The sequence below is a fragment of the Heptranchias perlo genome, chromosome 21 (assembly GCF_035084215.1).
Source record: "Heptranchias perlo isolate sHepPer1 chromosome 21, sHepPer1.hap1, whole genome shotgun sequence".
NCBI classification, from domain to species: domain Eukaryota; kingdom Metazoa; phylum Chordata; class Chondrichthyes; order Hexanchiformes; family Hexanchidae; genus Heptranchias; species Heptranchias perlo.
This window is the reverse complement of record NC_090345.1, coordinates 16643606-16661704: the sequence shown is the minus strand read 5'-3', so window position 1 is coordinate 16661704 and position 18099 is coordinate 16643606. Positions and strand designations below refer to the sequence as shown.

At 41.4% G+C, this 18099-nt stretch overlaps 1 protein-coding gene across 2 annotated transcripts in view; it reads right to left on the bottom strand.

Moving 5' to 3' along the window:
• Nucleotides 1–8954: 8954 nt before the first annotated feature.
• The window catches only part of hspa12a (heat shock protein 12A), a 101602-nt gene continuing 92457 nt past the window's right edge, over nt 8955–18099 (bottom strand). For both annotated transcript variants that reach the window (XM_068002147.1, XM_068002148.1), the window contains 3 exons: nt 17760–18018; nt 13996–14099; nt 8955–10281 (listed from right to left, as the gene is read on the bottom strand). In XM_068002147.1, the coding sequence (XP_067858248.1) occupies nt 9644–10281; nt 13996–14099; nt 17760–18018 (1001 nt within the window). In that variant the 3' untranslated portion in view covers nt 8955–9643. The remainder of the gene's footprint in view (nt 10282–13995; nt 14100–17759; nt 18019–18099) is intronic.

Here is an 18099-nt window from a genome sequence, read left to right as displayed (position 1 = left end):
GTATTGGTTGAGGGAGGAATGTTGCCCATGATATCAGGAAGATCCCCTGCAGCGGATAGCAAAGATAAAAACCTATTGAATGTGGTATGAATATTTATTTTTGTTAAATATTAATGAATTGGCCCAGCGACATTATACATTGCTCTCTTTCAACTAGTGTAATGGAATCTTTAATGTCCAGGGAAACAACAAAATAAGGACTTTTAATGTCTAATCCAAAACGTGTTAGAGTTTATGTCTTCTGTACAGCTCCTATATAATGCATTTTGCATTATGTGCACCAACTTATGGGATGCGTCCTGCAATTTATATAACTTACTGTTATCGCCCTGAAAAAGATTGACAAGGGCTTTAGTGGGAGCACATTGTTCATGTGTCAGCATTAGAAGGCATTCAGATCAGTCACATTTTTAATATCACAGAAAAATTACTAACTTTACCAGCCTAATTTGGTAGGCCAGTATTGATTTTGAATTCTGAAATTATTACGGTTCATAGCCCAGAAGCTATTGCATAATTTACACTAACCACCCAGCTAAGTTTTAAAATGTAATTACAAAGTCCATCATAAAATTGTCCAAATGCAGGGAGCAGCAAGTACAGGCAATATAGCAACATCTGCCACCCTGAGATTGTTGGCTGAAGTCCCAGGGCTTCACATCACTTCAGTCTCCACAGTTGGGATCGAGTCTTGTCAATCCACAAGCTGGTCACTAGATGGAGCACACGTTATGAAGGAGTGATTCATCTTATGGAGGAAATTAACAGTGAAATTTGTTGTCTTGGATCTGCCTTTCAATCAGTGAGTCACAAAGTAGCATTACCAGCAATCACAGAGACACTAACGATCCAGACCCACCCCATCCTGTGGACTAAGGAGGAGGTTCAGGGGCCTTACAGAGAAATAAAGTGAAACACTTGGAGAAATATGAAACGAGTAAACATTCTTACTGTTTTCAACTTTTTGTTGTATTTTTACTTATTTTAGCCTCCTTTGTAATTTGTAGAGAAAGTTGAGGCTGAGCCATGAAAATTAAGAGTAGCATCTAGATTTTAAAATGAACATTAGGATTATTTAAGGAAAACAGACTTGTAACTGAAAGTTAAAACTATGTACTGCTCCCTTTTGCCATCCACTTTCAAACAAGTATAAGAACTCTTGCATTTAGATAAAGGCCTTTGGTCAAAATGGTTCACAAACTTAGCACATCACATTTAAGATCTCTGTCTCCTCCCTCTGAACTGATAAGTGATTTTCAATGAATAAGTACTAGGAAATTTTAATGAACATGCCATGAAAACCTTCACTTCTATATAAAGAGCCATCCTTATACCAGAGGTTGTCTGAAAGTCATTGTACAGCAGATGTGTTAGCCTGTTTTGTGAAGCAGAAGGAGTGAAGGAGTGTCTAAGTGGAGGGGTCTATAAATACAGATCCCTGGGTTTGTCCAAAAGACTTCAAGTCTTGTTGCACCTGCATTTGTTGGCCTGTCACAAACTGATCTCAATTATATAGGACATTCAATCCGACACCAATGAATACCAAACCTCACCTCTTAATATTAACAACAGCAGCAACCAAAAATAATGAAGCAAAGTGCTGGAAACAAAACAAAATGGAGGACTACCAAGCAAAACCAACTAACGCATGGAACAAAATTAATTTAAATCGTAAAAAAAAATGACTTGCAGCAAGAACCACCTAAAACTCCCTAAGTGGTCAGTTTTTATCGGCAAGCAGGATGATTTGTGTGAAGCTATGCCTGCAGTTGGGAATCTGGTGAAAAGATAATTTAAATATTCATCCCTGATATTGAAATTTATGTCAAGGTCAAAATCTTCTCAAAAATGTAGAATTAATCTTTAAAAGTTATTTTTAAATTGCACCATTGCCATTTAGTGGCAACAGTCCCTTCACTAGTGCTTCCTGCTGCGATCCTTGCACATTTCTTTAGCACACTATAGTTTAAATGCAGCGAATCCAAGCATGTGCGCAACAATGCATTACAGTTTTTAAGATGTACTTGTGTACAAGTTCACTGTGGTTCTCTGTCAGTAATCATTTAAAGGTTATAAATGTGGAAAACTGATCAATACTTCCGTTTGTTCAGAAAAGAGCTAGAAAAATTGCTAATAACATTTAAAGCATTGAATCAAATTTATAAATATAAAGAGCACCTTTCGAATTCTGAGCAACAGTCACTCTTAACAATGATCAAACTTATTGCACCACAAAATGATAAGATGGTGCCCATTCCCTAAGCCTCTGACTTAAAATGTGTTGCATCTGGCAGTTGCTAAGTAGAGCAGGTGTGTTGAGGAGCAGTGGGTGAATTGGATTATAAATGAACTAATCTACATCATGATTACTATTAAGTTAAATGGTCAGAGGTGTTATGAATTATTGTATTTCATAACCATTTATTTTATTCCGCATTCCTAGAGGGGTGGGTGGAGAGGGGGAGATGGAGTGGATGGAGCTTCTATGAAGAAAAAATATCACATTTCAGATTTGCACTCATCTCAGTAATAATTTAAACCTTCGCAGACTATTCCCACTCTTTCCAGAGGAGAAATGTCTTGTAATGTTGTGTTTTCTCTGTGCGTTCACACTGCAAATGATTTTCCTCATCATTTGCAGTGCGAATGCTACATGAGACTAATAATACATTACAGGTGCCTTTAAAACAATTGTTATAAGTCCCAGGCTTTTAAGACCTTGAAAGCCTCATCTTCACACCATGAAGTGGCCTATGATTGTTCATTGTCTCCAAACAAAGCAATAATGATAAATTAAATTAAAAATATTGCCATTTTAAGACTGAATGTGAGTTATTGACAATGCTAGCAGTTAATAGAAGATATTCTGATGCTTAAACGGGGGAATTAACTGCAGTTATAGGAGATGTACTAACATCCCTACTGTGTTGTTATAGAAAGGCATTTCTGCTCTTTTCAGAACCACAATAGCACTGTTTTTGCACATAACCTCTCAAAGCACTGGCATTAGTTTTCATAATGCTTCTCTACTGACGCATTTCACTTTGACAGCATAAATGTTTACACTAAATAACATGATTTCATTTCTAAGTTGCAGTGGGTAACAGTTGGATTCAACCCAACATGCTATTCATTTCTCAAGTAATAGACTTGCATTCAGCACTTCTTGATTATTATTTGTGAGGTGTCAGATGCATAATGGTTGAGGTGATTGTGGCGTATTGTTTTGCTGTGTTTTATTCCTGCTCACACCCAATTGTCACAATCTTCCAAATGGTCATTAAAAGATGTTATGCTGTGTTTTATTATGCCAGCAACATAACGTAAGTTGATATGCGTGCGACAGCTGACATTGTCATGTTTGTAACAGATTTTGCTATTTTATAAAGGTTAAGTATTATGCTATATAAGGACTTGTATCTCTGAAGATTAACGTTGGAGATTGTAACCAAAGTCATTTTCCAGATGAAAATTGCTTGCTTTAGCCGGCAGTGCTGCTCATCAGCAGATGGCACGTTGTGTCATTTTGATAATTTAATATTAAGTGGCTGACTTCAAGTATTGGAAAACAAAAGATGATGACTGTAATTCTTCTTGTAGGAAAATGGTGCAATTTATTCACACAATTTTCTCCCACATTGACTTAAATTTGACACTCATTACTTGAATGAAAATAGAATATTATTCAAAATTTTGATCTAGCCTCCTTTGTTGGCTGGCTTATAATGATTATACAATATTTGAAAACTCACCAAGTGAGAAACTATTTCTCACTTGGTGAGTTTTCAAATATTTATAATTTTAGACCATGTTAAAGATGGTGTTCATAAATTTACAAAATAATAGGATTGTGAATGACACAAGGCGCAGTCTTGTGGCTTATCATAAAATATTGTTGTATTTAACCAGTTCATATGAATTTTTAATTGGACTATGGCACTGGGAATTTAAAATGGAACAATGCCAGCTAACTGTATTTTTAAGGGAAGTAACTGGCTTCCAATTCATAAAGGGAGAATACACAAATAACTGTCTGGATCCAAATCTAATTAAAGAAAAATCTTGTTTAGCTAAACCAATTGTTGGCTGATGCAAGTTCCTTTTGTTTCTGGTCTGTCACTGCAGAAAGTGATTCAAAGTGGGATAGTGGTAATTAATTGCGAGGGATACCTTTTTGTCTATTATTGTGTAGCTTGGACATCAAAGCAAAGAAAGGCATAGAAACTTCTGAAGGCCGTGCCTTCAGCTGCCTACACCCTAAGCTCTGGAATTCCCTCCCTAAACCTCTCTGCCTTTCTACCTCTCTCTCCTCCTTTAAGATGCTCCTTAAAACCTACCTCTTTGACTAAGCTTTTGGTCACCTGTCCTAATATCTCCTTTTGGCTCAGTGTCAAATTTAGTTTGAAAACAGCTCCCTCGGATGTTTTACAATGTTAAAGATGCTATATAAATGAAGTTGTTGTTGCTGTTGTTGATGCCCAATGATCTTCAGTTCCTCCTATTTCACTGTGATACTTTGGTGTCAGCTTTGGTAACATTCTTGCCTCTGAGTCCGAAGGCTGTAGGTTCAAGCCCCCATGCCAAGACTTTATCACATGAGCTATGTTGATACTCCTGAGGAGCACTGCATTGTCAGATCTGCTCACTTTTGGATGAGATTTTGAAATCAGGTGAATGGAAAAGATCACATGGTGCTATTTGAAAAACAGCCCGGGTGTTCTCGTCACCAAAAGCAAATTCACTGGTCATTCATCTCATCACTGTTTGTGGGGCCTTGCTGTGTACAATTGGCTGCCACTTTTTACTACAAAACCATAATGACTACATTTCAAAAGTCATTAATTGGCTGTAAAGCACTTTGGAATGTCCTGAGGATGTGAAAGGTGCTATATAAATGCAAGTTCTTTCTTTAATGAAGTGTATAAAGTAGGAATGTGAGTCAAAAGTATCAAGTGTAATGTAATGAAGAATTCTATGGAAAATTGTTCCTGGCATATGAAAATCACACATGAACTACAGCAAAAGAGCATCGGGGGTGCAGTTTAACCTATGAACACAGTCCTTAGCAATCAAGTCAATGAGAGCTGATCAGTTTTAATGAGGTTTCATAGCTTCTGCCAACATAACCCACAGACCCTGAAGCAGTATACCAGAACGTACAACTATGAAAACAAACTCATTTTATCAGTGTCAGTGCTCGTTAAAGTCTGTGTAAGCAAATTGTAGAACTTTACCAATATGTAAACCAGTGGAAAATTCTGTTCAAAAGTAATGGCCCTGAATTTTATCAGACCTTCTGCTGCTGCACTGCTGTGACTTCCCTGGACGTGTGCAGAAAAACAGGAGAATGTACGGCGACGCAATGGCAGAAAGTCTGAGGAAATTCAGGGCCTATGTTGTTTGAACCGAGTGAAAAATATTCCCCTTATGACAGTGAATGCATTGATTTTGGTGATTATTAATAGATTATTGCTGTGGGTAATTTGTCCCCAACATTTCATCCTGCGATGCTGAATTTTATTATGAATATGCACGATCAGTAAAAATGAAAAAAATTAAGAATCTAATGATGTCAGCACAGTGTGGATTGTCCAAGTTCCCTGACAACAAGATATATACTTATAGGAATGATAGGGATACATGTTCGGATTAATTTGGAGTTTGGATTGGATTTCTTTGAAATTTGGATTATTCCAGTGTAAATCTGTTTAAGATAACAATAATACTGAAACCACTGATGCAATGTTAGAGCATTGATGAGTTACACCACAGTGTTGGAATGCAAATTCCATTGTATAATAGGTAGTTGAGAGAACCTTTGGCCAAGGTCCTTTCTGAATAAATTGTAAGACTCCTCCTTCCTAAGTGTCTTCTCTTTGAACCCTCTTAGGTGATGCTCAGCAAGAAGCTAATGACCGTTTCGAAAAGCAGCCTGTTACCTCCACCTCAACAACAGCTATATCTTGGCACCTTACATACTGAAGCATTGACCAAAATACACCCTCTCGAGTCAGGAGGAATATTATAAGGTGATACACACAGAGCACTAGTGAACGGTAGCATCTGGAAGTAGAAGATGAGGAGCCAGATGAGCTGCCAGGATTGACAACTTAAGATGCTATCGTCTCTCAGGCTAGTGACCTTCCTTGTGGCCCCCTCTGATGCCCGCAAGTGAGGAAACTTTCTGCCATGGATAGGGCACCCTTGCAAATGCAAGAGAGATCCAGTCGCAATCAGGTCCTTCTTGGACATCAGCTTCACTGAGACAGGTGTCACCTAAGTCCTTGAAGGTTCGAGCAGATAAGCCCTAGCAAACTCCTGACAGTAATGGAGCACTATGTAGGAGTAAGAGATTAGGTTCTCAAGCAATCAGGGTTTTAGGCACAAGGGGTAGACACAGTGTTAAGAAATAGAAAGGAATGATGTGGAAATCAGTAAAATTTGATTTTTTTTTGTATATTGGTGTGCATGTGCATTTTTATGTTGAAGTCACCAGATCTCTTTCAAAAATCCTGTTTGGAATAATCTTTTCCCTTTGACTTATTGATTATTTATCAGCAGTGAGCATTGCAAAGGGTCATCCACAAAATGATGGTTTGTGCTGAAGGACTGTCTAAAATCTGTTGAAAATTTACTGCCTCATCTCTCTTGCTGCTAGCAAAGAGTTGCCAGGTGGCACTTCCTCTCCCTCAAGGGCAATGACTGCATGTTCCTGAGATAGAAGGCCTGCTACATCTTCCTCCCTAACATCTGCAGTTAGGAGGACTGAAGCTTTGTGAATTGCAAAAATGTGCTACATGCAACAAGCCACTATAATTCTGGACACCAATAGAGGGCCCTCAAAGGCATATTGAGGCACCTGAAGTGAAACTTCAGAATGCCAACTGTTGGCTCATTAATGACGTATGTAGTTCCCAGTGTTGTGTTATACTTGTTTGCAGCTGACCTGGAGTGAGGTATTCAGCCATGGTTGCAAGGAATATCCCTGGTCTCCAAGCGACCATCTGGATACATTGCACTGGCTGAATAATGCAGGTGCAGTAGATTGGTGTCAAACAAAAGCATCATGGCAGCCTCCAGGGTAGCATGTAGAACTAGGTGGTTGGCATCATGCACAAGCTGCACATTATGACCCTTTCTGTTGATGTAATTGAGGGGGTGATTAAAGGGAGCCTTTAATGTCACATGAGGCTCATCAATGGTACCCACTTTCTCTATGGTGCACACTCTCTGCTTTGCTGGGTTGACAGGAAAGGATATAAACTGAGAAATTCAATCACAGACTGCCGACTTCCACCTTCATAACATCCCCCATCCCTGCCTCAGCCCATCTTTTGTTGAAACCCTCATCCATGCTTTTGTTACCTCTAGACTCGACTATTCTAATGCTCTCCATGCCAGCATCCCATCCCCCCCCCCCATAAACTTGAGCTCTGTTGCCAGTATCCTTACTCGCACCAAGTCCCACTCACCCATCACCCCTGTGCTCGTTGATCTACCATGGCTCCCGCTCCATCAGTGCCTCAAATTTAGAATTCTCATCTTCGTGTTCAAATCCCTCATACCTCCCAATCTCTGTCACCTCCTCCAGCCCTACAATCTTCTGATAACTTGCTGTTGCTCCAATTCTGGCCTCTTGTGCATCCCCACTCATTTCGCTCTACCAGAGGTGGCTGTGCCTTCAGCCATCTAGGCCTTAAGCTCTGGAATTCTCTCTCTAAACCTCTTCGCCTCTCTACCTCTCTCTCCTTCTTTAAGACCTTCTTTAAAACCTACCCCTTGACCAAGCTTTTAGTCACTCCTTCTAATATCTCCTTCTTTAGCTTGGTGTCAATTTTTATCTGATTACACTTCTTTGAAGTGGCTTGGGAGGTTTTCCTATGTTAAGATGCTATATAAATGCAAGTTGTTGTTGTTGAACAGCACATCTGTGCCAATCAAATTATGACTGAAGTCATCTGTGGCTGCTTGGAATGAACCAGTTGTATATAAATGAAGAGCTGTTGTCAGTGTAACAGGCACTGACAACTCACTTATAACTGCATCTGAAGGTTATCATCAGCAGATCTATACAAAGAAATACGGGATTATAAAGAAAATAGAAAAGGGAACTAAGGGAGATGAGAATCAACTCCTGGAACATATGAGGAATTTATTAGGGAAAAAATGTCAACCTGCTTCTCATACTTGTTGAACATGCAATACTTTAACCTTTAAACATGCATTAACCACAAATATTTGATCTTAACAGAGCTTGAACTCAGTATATTTGAAATAACTTATCAATAACATACATTTTAAATGAATATGTCATGGGAAGGTTGATTATATCCCTTTGAGATATATATTTTTTATTGTAGTTGCTCTATTTTCCAGGAAATTCTCTTGTTGAACAGTTTACCTTCCAGATGATGGCGCTGTTGAACTTCTTAGAAAGAAGTGAAGGATTGACTTGCTCAACACATTTCAAAATATTAATCACAATGATGCAGCAACACCAAATGGTCCTGAATTGGGGTCATGCATTCAGTTGCTAAATAATCAGTCAACAGTCAACAATTGAGAGGAACTGTTACCACCCCGTGAATGCCAACGTTGACAAGTTAAAATCAACCCCAATTTCTTGTTTCACACATGAAGAAGGGCCATTTGACTGAGGCACTGGAGGGCAATCAGTGCCCAAAAAAGTAAATTTTATTCAACGGAGGAATAAAATCGACAGAAAAGTCAAGAAGCTGTTCCTTTTTCTGTGTTTACATTAGGAAGTGCCCGAGATAAGGCTACTGCTGGTGCACTGACATTTGACTGTGTTTGTGAAATTCAGCCCTACCTTTACTAAAGCAGAGTTCATACTAACACTAATTGATAATTTCTCCCTCAGTCAAAAAAGCAAAGCACTGGTCAAATCAATCAGATATCAGGAATAATATTCTTGAAAGAATAAAATCTCTGGGTAAATGGAACAACTTTTAATGTTGGAGGATACATGTGATATACATGAAACATAAGTCTGCAGTTCCATATCTGACATCCACCATGAGGCTTTTGCTTTCTTTCCAGCTCAGTGTTCTCACAATAAATTTAACATAATCAAATATTTTACATTGATATTTTTAATACTCGAAATAAAAGTATGTACAATACTTTAAATATTGTATATACAAAAATAAAAATAACTATTGGTTTGATTATTTAAGGAAAAAATCCTGAACATTCTAAGTTTTGTCCATTTTAGTTGCCAACAGAATATGTGAGACATGTTTTAAATTACTGCATGACCACATCAGTGCTTCATTTCAGCACAGTAAACATTAAGGAAGTAAGTAATAGCAAGCAGGCTGTGATATATAGTAGCATTCTCCAGGTAGCTTTATGCTGTTTCTCTCTTTTTCATTTGAAACAAAAGCAGATTCTTACTTTACATTCAGGAAGTATAGATACTTGATCACTTATTTGCATACATGTGGCATTTAAGGTAAGATTTCTTGGCATTCCAATGGTATGGTGAAATGATTGGCATTGCTAGATTCTCTTTTCACTTACAGTAAACTCCCAATCTGAACTATAATGACAACTTCCAGTTTTAGACATAATCAATCATTCTGAATTAGGGCACAAAGGCTTTTGGATGACTGATGACATTTTAGTAATTGAGAAAATCGATGCCAGCTTTGACACATTTGGAAGTGACAATGTCAACAGCCATAGCTTTTATCTCAGTGTCTCCAAACTGCATTAATGTTTGAATCTCTCTTCGCGCTGGCAGTGATGGACTATCAGTTCCTGTTAGATCAAGACGAAGAGTGCCACACTTTTTCACACTAGTATCAGTGATGAAGTTAACATTATCATTTTCTGAGCAGTATATATTGATCACAATAACCATTTGCGATGGCTTTGCTGGAGTGTAACTGCGTTTGACAGTCTCTCCAAGAGCCACAGACTGGTCAGCTGTGATGAACTTGTCAAACACATCAGTACACCAGCAAGTGCCATCTTTAACCAGTAGCTTTTCAGTTGGATGCTTCCCTTCCACAAATCGATTCAATACCCCAACTCCATAGGTCAATGGTGAACGCCGTACTTTAATGATAGTGGGGTCCAGTCCAAATAGCACTGCCCCTTTTAGAATAGTAAGTCCCACATCATGAGGAATTATGACACGGCACTTGTCAGCAAGATTTGATTGAACGGCCTGCTGCAGTAAAGGTGACTCAGCGAATCCACCAACCAAGAACAGGAACTTCAAACCTGAAACTTCGGGTTTCTGGAAAAGATTAACTGGAGAAAAAAAACAGTATATCAGAAATATTTTGTTATTAAACACAGTAGAGCTGTTAACATAAGCTCTTCTGTCAATGTTGCAAAATAGGGAGATTTCTGTATTACATTTTTATTTGACCATAGATGGGAAAGGTAAACATGATTTGTAAATTGGTGTCAGCTGACTGTATCTTTAAAGGGATCCCTTTGTCTCTACAATGGGGATGGGGTAATGCATATAATAGACTAGATCTATCCATATATTCAATGAGGATTGTCTGGTCTTCTTTGATGGTGTCATTGCCTGGAGATTAATTTGGTCAAAGATTACTTAGTGAGGTAGGAATTCTCTTTGTAATGTTCGTGCATGTGAAGCTACAGAGCCAGGAGAATAGATAAGTTCAACACCCTTCATGGCTGAACCGGTAAGGGAATGTTTGAGAGGAAGATATTTAATGGGCTCGATGTTAGCAGGGTTGCGGGATCGCGGCGGGGGGGCACGCGCCCGGCGAAATCAGTCTGCCCCCCGCGCGATCGCAGCCCAATTGGATCCACTTACCTTGTCTTCCGGGTTCCCCACTGCTGATCTGCGCGTCGGGCGGGCTGCGCGGCGCAGTAAGCTCTGTCAGCTGGAGGAGCTCTATTTAAAGGGGTAGTCCTCCACTGACAGATGCTGCAACAAATAGAAAAAATTACAGCATGGAGCAGCCCAGGGGAAGGCTGCTCCCAGTTTAATGATGCCTCACTCCAGGAATCATTTGATGGGGTGAGGAGGAGGGGGAGGACAGAGATCTTCCACCCGGCGGGCGGGAGGAAGCGGCCTGCCTCTGCCACCAGGAAGGCCTGGCTCGAGGTGGCAGAGGAGGTCACCAGCACCACCAACATATCGCCCACCTGCATACAGTGCAGGAAGCGCTCCAATGACCTCTGTAGGTCAGCCAAAGTGAGTACACTTACTCGTTCCCCTACACTCGGTCTGCCACATCACCGCCCCCACCCCACATCTCCTTCAGCACTGCCAACACTACTCTGTCACATCACCCCTCACACCCTCTCAAACCTCATCCTCATCTTACCTGCACTTACTCACCTCGCCAGTACTCATCCCACCACTACCACTCAACCCAATCCTCATACAATCTCATGGCTCTATCTCATACTCACCCTCTCGTGCATCTCTTTCACGGTCAGCCTCACTCAACCTGCCACTACCTGTGCTGCAGCCACAGGGCATGCATCACATATGTGCAGTAGGAAGCGTAAGGCAAACGTGTCGTGAGCATGAAGGGGATGCACAAGGGTGTTTGAGGGTTTGTCATGGTTTTTACTTATATTGAATTTCTGACCAACTCACATAACATATTATATTGTCACCACTACTGCCACGTCTTTGCGAATCTTGTCTGGATTGTGCAATAATGCCCTTTCCTGAGGATCACCATGAAGACCCACAACTGATGTCACCCATTGTGTCACAGCAGAGTGGGTGTAGGTGTATTTACAGGGCTCTTTTGTGCAGACGACTGAGAGACGTCGGCGATGTCCCCGGTGGCACCCTGGAAGGATGCGGAGGAGAAGTTGTTGAGGGCAGTGGTGACTTTGAGAGCGACAGGTAAGAAGATGGTGCTCGGGCCAGCCAGGAGCAGCTCGGCATGAAGGAGGCTGCAGATGTCCACGACTACATGTCGAGTGACTCTGAGCCTCCATGTGCACTGTTGCTCAGAGAGTTCCAGGAAGCTGAGCCTCGGTCTGTGGACCCTGTGGCGAGGGTAGTGCCCTCTGCGACGCATCTCTCTCTGCGGTTGCCCTCCCTCCTGCTGTACAGGTGGATGTGTCACAGCACTCTGTTGTGGAGCTCCACGTGTCAGAGGTGGACGGCGTGGACGGCGAGGCTGGTGATGCTGTTCGCCCTCCGAGGAGGTCATGACTGCAGCTACGGCGGCCCCCATCTGGAAGATGTACATCTGAGGGGGTCCACAAGGTAGGTTAGTGTGTCCTCACGCCGGGGTTGCGGTTCCAGGTCGGTGAATTTTCTAGTTAGGAGGAGAGTGGTGGAGGCCAAACTTTGTCCAATGTGACGGAGTGGCCACCTGTCGAATGCACCTTTGCAGCTGCCAAAGGCTGCTGGCTGCAACACCTCCGTTTGAACTGGGAGTGTTTCCCCCAGTATGGGAAACATTCTCAGTTCAGTGTAAAATCCCACCCCTCCTAATAAAACAGCTCCATCAGGTCTGTAAACAACCTGAATAAGCAACATAAATACTTTCAAGTGGCATCCCGCTGGCTTTAATTTCCACCTGCGGGGGCTGCGCGCGCACACCGGCGCGTCAGTGGGGAACCCGGAAGTGGGCGGGTTGGAGCCAGGTTCCGGACCCGCACCGGGATTCCCCGATTTTCGGAGCCCCCCCCCCTGCCAGGAACGCACCCGATAGCGGGTGCTAAAATGGAGGACCAATATTTCAATATTAACACCTCTAAAAGGAAAGACTTTGTTTGGCATAAATTCGTACCCTTGCTCCTCACTTTAAGTTCAGTTGTGAATTGACATCTGGATTTGATATAGTTGACTAAAAATCATGTCACCCATGTGTAGCAATGTATCATGAAGCTGTCTCAGACATGGCAGGGATAGGGTGCAAGGTTTAGTCCGTAACAGATTTGGCCTGCTTATGGAAACACAAATTAAAAGTGTTGGGAGAAAGCTCAAACCATAATATTTGGTAAAAAAATAAATTTCCATGACGTTTGGACAACACTTAAAAGGTATTTTGCCAGATGTCATATTTTGGAATGTCTCACTGGAATGAATACTATTTGCTGTTCCTTTACACAAACAGGAAATATTGTAAATACAAACAGGCCAGTCAACATCTGAAAGAGAAAACCAGGTCAACATTTCAGATGGGACGTTTCTGCAGGACTCTCACACCTGAAACATTATCCTTTCTTTCTTTTCAGATGCACATATTTCAGATGTCCTAAGAATTAGTATAGTGTACAATAACATACTTATACTGTCCAACAGATATACTAAAGACACTATATTAGATCATTGGTAGACCTGAATTGAGGATTTTAATTTGTGATAACCATTGTGAAAACCCAGGTAGATGCTAATTTTGCTCAGGCTCTGATCATTTCAATCTCCTGCCTCAGAGCTGCTGCTGTGAAGGAACTAAGATTGATGGCCACAATGGACAATAGACTCAAAACTGTAATAAACCATAAACACATAAACTAATAACAAGAGTCCACTTCTGTACATTTATCTATTTGCATTTCTCACAATAGAGTTCATTGTACCACTCAGCTTTACTTTGTGTTGTGATGACCTCTAGTGATCAAAAACCCATTACAGATGCTCAAGGAGTACGTAATTAATAATGCATTCATGCTGATATTTTGATGATTGTTTTCCTGTCTAAAACTAAGAGGCTTTGTGTCTGAGATCTCAATAAACAATGTGATAAAGCAGCTCGAAACCCAAACACTTTAACAATGTCTTGTGTTTCCGTGCCCAGAACAACACCCCTAAACCTTTTTGCTGTAGATTATGATACTTGTGATACATTTTCACGTTACTAAATCTTTGAAATTGGATAATGACTTAGTTTACTTTTATACATTATTTATAATTTATCCATTGTACATAAAATTGCTCTCTAAACTAACCAAGTAAATATTGAATCACATTTAATAACTCTGCTTTTTTCATCCCAACATTGTACTTACGTAAATGTTGGATGATGTGGTCAACAGTGGGTTTAAATAGAGCATTCATAGCATCCGGGTTCATCCTTAGCATCCCTTGGGACGACCACTTTACAAAATTCACACTGCAGGAGAGAATAGGATAACCATGAAGACTGTGCAAAATCTAAGGATGAGAGACTCTTAATCCAGCCATCAGTTGCTACATGCAATAACTGCTAACCGGAAGATTAAGCCCGACAAAGAAAATAGGTCAGGATTAGGTCAGAAGGGCGGCTGGAAATCTAACCCTGTTGCTACCCCGTTAGAACGAGAGAAATCCAACCCTGTGTGTCAAACAGTTCTAACAGGAGGGTGACCCAGAACTGTCGGGAATCTCAGGCCACAGTTGTTTGTCTCTCTCTTCAAAGCCTTGAAATCCTAGGAGCCATATGGCTAAATCTATTGGGGGCGGAGATGCAGAAGGGCCTGGGTTGGTCTGGTTTATCTGCAGCTTGCCTGTATAATAGTTTGACTAATAGTAGCAAGACACACGATTGGGCAACTTTAAGTCATGATAGCTACCTAACATTATAACATCTTTTCATGTTCTTTTCGTCTAGATATCCCAAAGTAAAATGCCACTGAGAAAGAGGAGGAAGAAAGAGGTGAGCAGAATTCTACCTCTGTCCAACCAGCTGCATCCTCACCTACAGTCAAATACCCTTTCTCTTTCACTCAAACTCAGAAAAATCCACCCTAAGATGATGTACTTAGTGCCAATGAGATTTTTTTCACTGGGTGAGACACAGCATGTAAGGTGCTGCAGAAGTCAGGTACAAGTGAGATCTGACAATAGGAAGCAGAAACTTAGAACATAGAAATTACAGCACAGAAGGAGGCCATTCAGCCCATTGAGTTTGTTCAAGCTCATTGCTAGTGCAATTCAAAACGAATCCCACTACCCCACTCTCGTCCTACACCTTGTATCTTTCTCTGCTTCAAATATTTATTGTAAACAATTTTACAACACCAAGTTATAGTCCAACAATTTTATTTTAAAATCCACAAGCTTTCGGAGGCTTCCTCCTTCCTCACTCCAGGTAGTGTTGCATTGTGTGTAACCCTTCTTGAATATTGGCCTCCGAAAGCTTGTGGATTTTAAAATAAAATTGTTGGACTATAACTTGGTGTTGTAAAATTGTTTACAATTGTCAACCCCAGTCCATCACCAGCATCTCCACATCAAATATTTATCCCATTTTCTCCTAAAAGAAGCAATTGTCTATGGCTCATCCATTCCTGTGGCAAAGCATTCAATGCCTCAACGACCCTTTGTGTAAAGAAATTTGTCCAAACCTATATTCTCATTCTCTTATTGATAATTTTAAATTGGCAATGCCTCACCACCAACACCCCAAACAGAGGATATAGCCTTTCCCAATTCAATGGGGGAGTGGGACTAGCGAGATTGCTCGTGCATGGAGCCAGCGCGGACTCGATGGGCCGAATGGCCTCCTTCCTTGCTGTAACCTTTCTATGATTCCATTCTATTCTATGACACTAGACTCTATCAAAACTCTTCACAATTGTCTTTAAGAAGGATGCTGGATGAACATCACACATATGTGGAGGCACTGAAGATCATCTGGGGGAGCCCAACTCCATCCTCAACGCCAATATTCAAGAACGGTTACACACAATGCAACACTACCTGGAGTGAGTGGTGACACCAGAAACAACTGCATCTGTTCCCTCTAGCAAAGAGGCCTCCAGACCACTCAGTGCATTGCACATGGATGCTTTGACCACTGGCCTTCAGGCCGTGGGGGATCTTTTGGACAGAACAATGGAAACCAGCTTCTGATTCAGTTGACATCAGGTCTGCCCTCCTGGTGATCAGATCCAGGACCTAGCACAAATCATTTGGCTAGAGTCACCTTCATGTGGCTGTCCTCCCTCCTGATGACAGCTTATGAAGACTTTTCCAACCAGGCCCCCGAGATGCCTGCTTACGTTGGCATGACACAGAGTCAGGCTGTCCATGGATCTGATGAAGAGTCTTCCCAGAACTCAGAAGCCCTGAGATGAGGGTTACATCGGTCCTAAGAGGCTCATGTTACTACAGCACAGCTAAGCACCACTGGGGGCTTTGACTCTCAGGTAGCCCCTCGTTTAAAGAACAGCACTGAGATGAACTAGGGGTGATGTGGAGATGCCGGTGATGGACTGGGGTTGACAATTGTAAACAATTTTACAACACCAAGTTATAGTCCAACAATTTTATTTTAAAATTCACAAGCTTTCGGAGGCTTCCTCCTTCCTCAGGTGAATGTGACATTCACCTGAGGAAGGAGGAAGCCTCCGAAAGCTTGTGAATTTTAAAATAAAATTGTTGGACTATAACTTGGTGTTGTAAAATTGTTTACAATGAACTAGGGGTAGGCATAGTGGTAAAAAGAAATAGCTGTTGTAAATATCCATACACACAGTAAAACCTCTTTATAATAAAAAGTCCAGTGTTCTGAGTAATGCCTGTTCTTTGTCTTTTTAAAAAATATTTGAGAGGGTATTTAGAGGTCAGTTTACAATGAGAGACACAGGCCTAGAAATTTCATCACACTGTGCCTGTTTTTTGGGCACTGCGTGGACATCCAAAGCCCCAAAACGTCAGACAAGAAGCACATACACACACTTCCAGTCAGAAGTGCGCTTCCCGCCATATTGGGTAAGGACAAACAAGAGGCATCTTTTACCCAAGCCTGAAGCGGGTATTAGTCCCTTTGCAATTGCAAATAAGGGGCCTAACGCCAGCTGGAGGTCCCCGCTCCAACATTGGTTTGCCCCGTGGCAGCCAGAGCCATCGCGGGCAGCAAACAGGGAAACCAGCCGTAGGGATTGCCTGCACCAAAGGTGGTGAGTATCATACCTGAATGTAGAGCCAGAAGGAGCAGGAGTGCTCCTCCTGAACCTACATTTAACTCCCCCTCCTGAGCGCTGCCTTTCCTCCCCCCCACCCCGCCTCCTCTGCCAATCCCCAATCATGGACCCATGGCCTCCTCTCCTGACACCTGATCTCCCACTCTCCCTGCCTGAAACTGCTGAAAGATAGTTTGCAGAATCCAGCTGAGAAAAGATTTTTCTACTCACTCCAGTCAAAGGTGATATTTCAGACTAAATTCAAAGCCTGCAAACTCAGTCATCTCCTTGTTTGACAAGTCATGCAGATATCTTAGCCCTATTTTCTACAGACTTAAGGTTAAGTTAGGTGCAATTCAGATATAAACAGCGCAATTTCTGGGACAGCAGGTTTGTCCCTCCTGTCATCTGCATCCACGTACCACTCGGGGGCAGGCGTCCAGCATCTAGTTCCACCAGAATTGAATTGAAGTAGCTCGGGCCTCAAATTCTGACTCCCTACACCCCTCTTGCTCAAAGAAACTCATGGAATTTCAGGCCCAGAGTTTTTAAGGCAAACAGAAAGATTGACATAAATCCAAAGAATTAGAAAGTGAAAGTTAATTGAACAGGAAGACACAAAAATTATACTTCTTGTTTTGTTGATGAACAGCACCATATGGGATCAAGCATTACGTTATAAATAAGAGAGAGCAAATTACAAGCAGTAAACTGATCTCAGAGTTCGGGGTTTGATTGCTGCTTTGCGATAACCCCATGTATCCATTAATTTGCACATATCACCTTGCATCACTGTCCCATACTCCTGAGGTACTTAAATTAACCAGCATGGCAAACAAGTGCTGTACAAATGAAAGCATAAGATACTTGTGCTCATTCTTACGTACCTGCTCTTTCTAAGGGCATGCTCCACACTATGACCTCTGAACTTCTTATAGTAATCGATGAATGAAAAAGGCAAGTTGATATTGAGTGGATTGGTTCGTCCAGGAGCAGCAGCCCTTTTACGTGACTCAAATGCTATCATCAAATCTACCCAAGCTGCTGGGCGTTTGATTTTAAACTGTTCAATGAAATCCTCCCCAAAAATTTTACAGAGAAGATTTTCAAATTCATAGTCCACCCCTATAGAGCCATGGGGACCACCTGGAATAGAAAAAGAAGCAAGTGAGTCAAGAATGCTTAATATGTCCTGGAAATGGATCAATGCTATTGTACAAACATTTA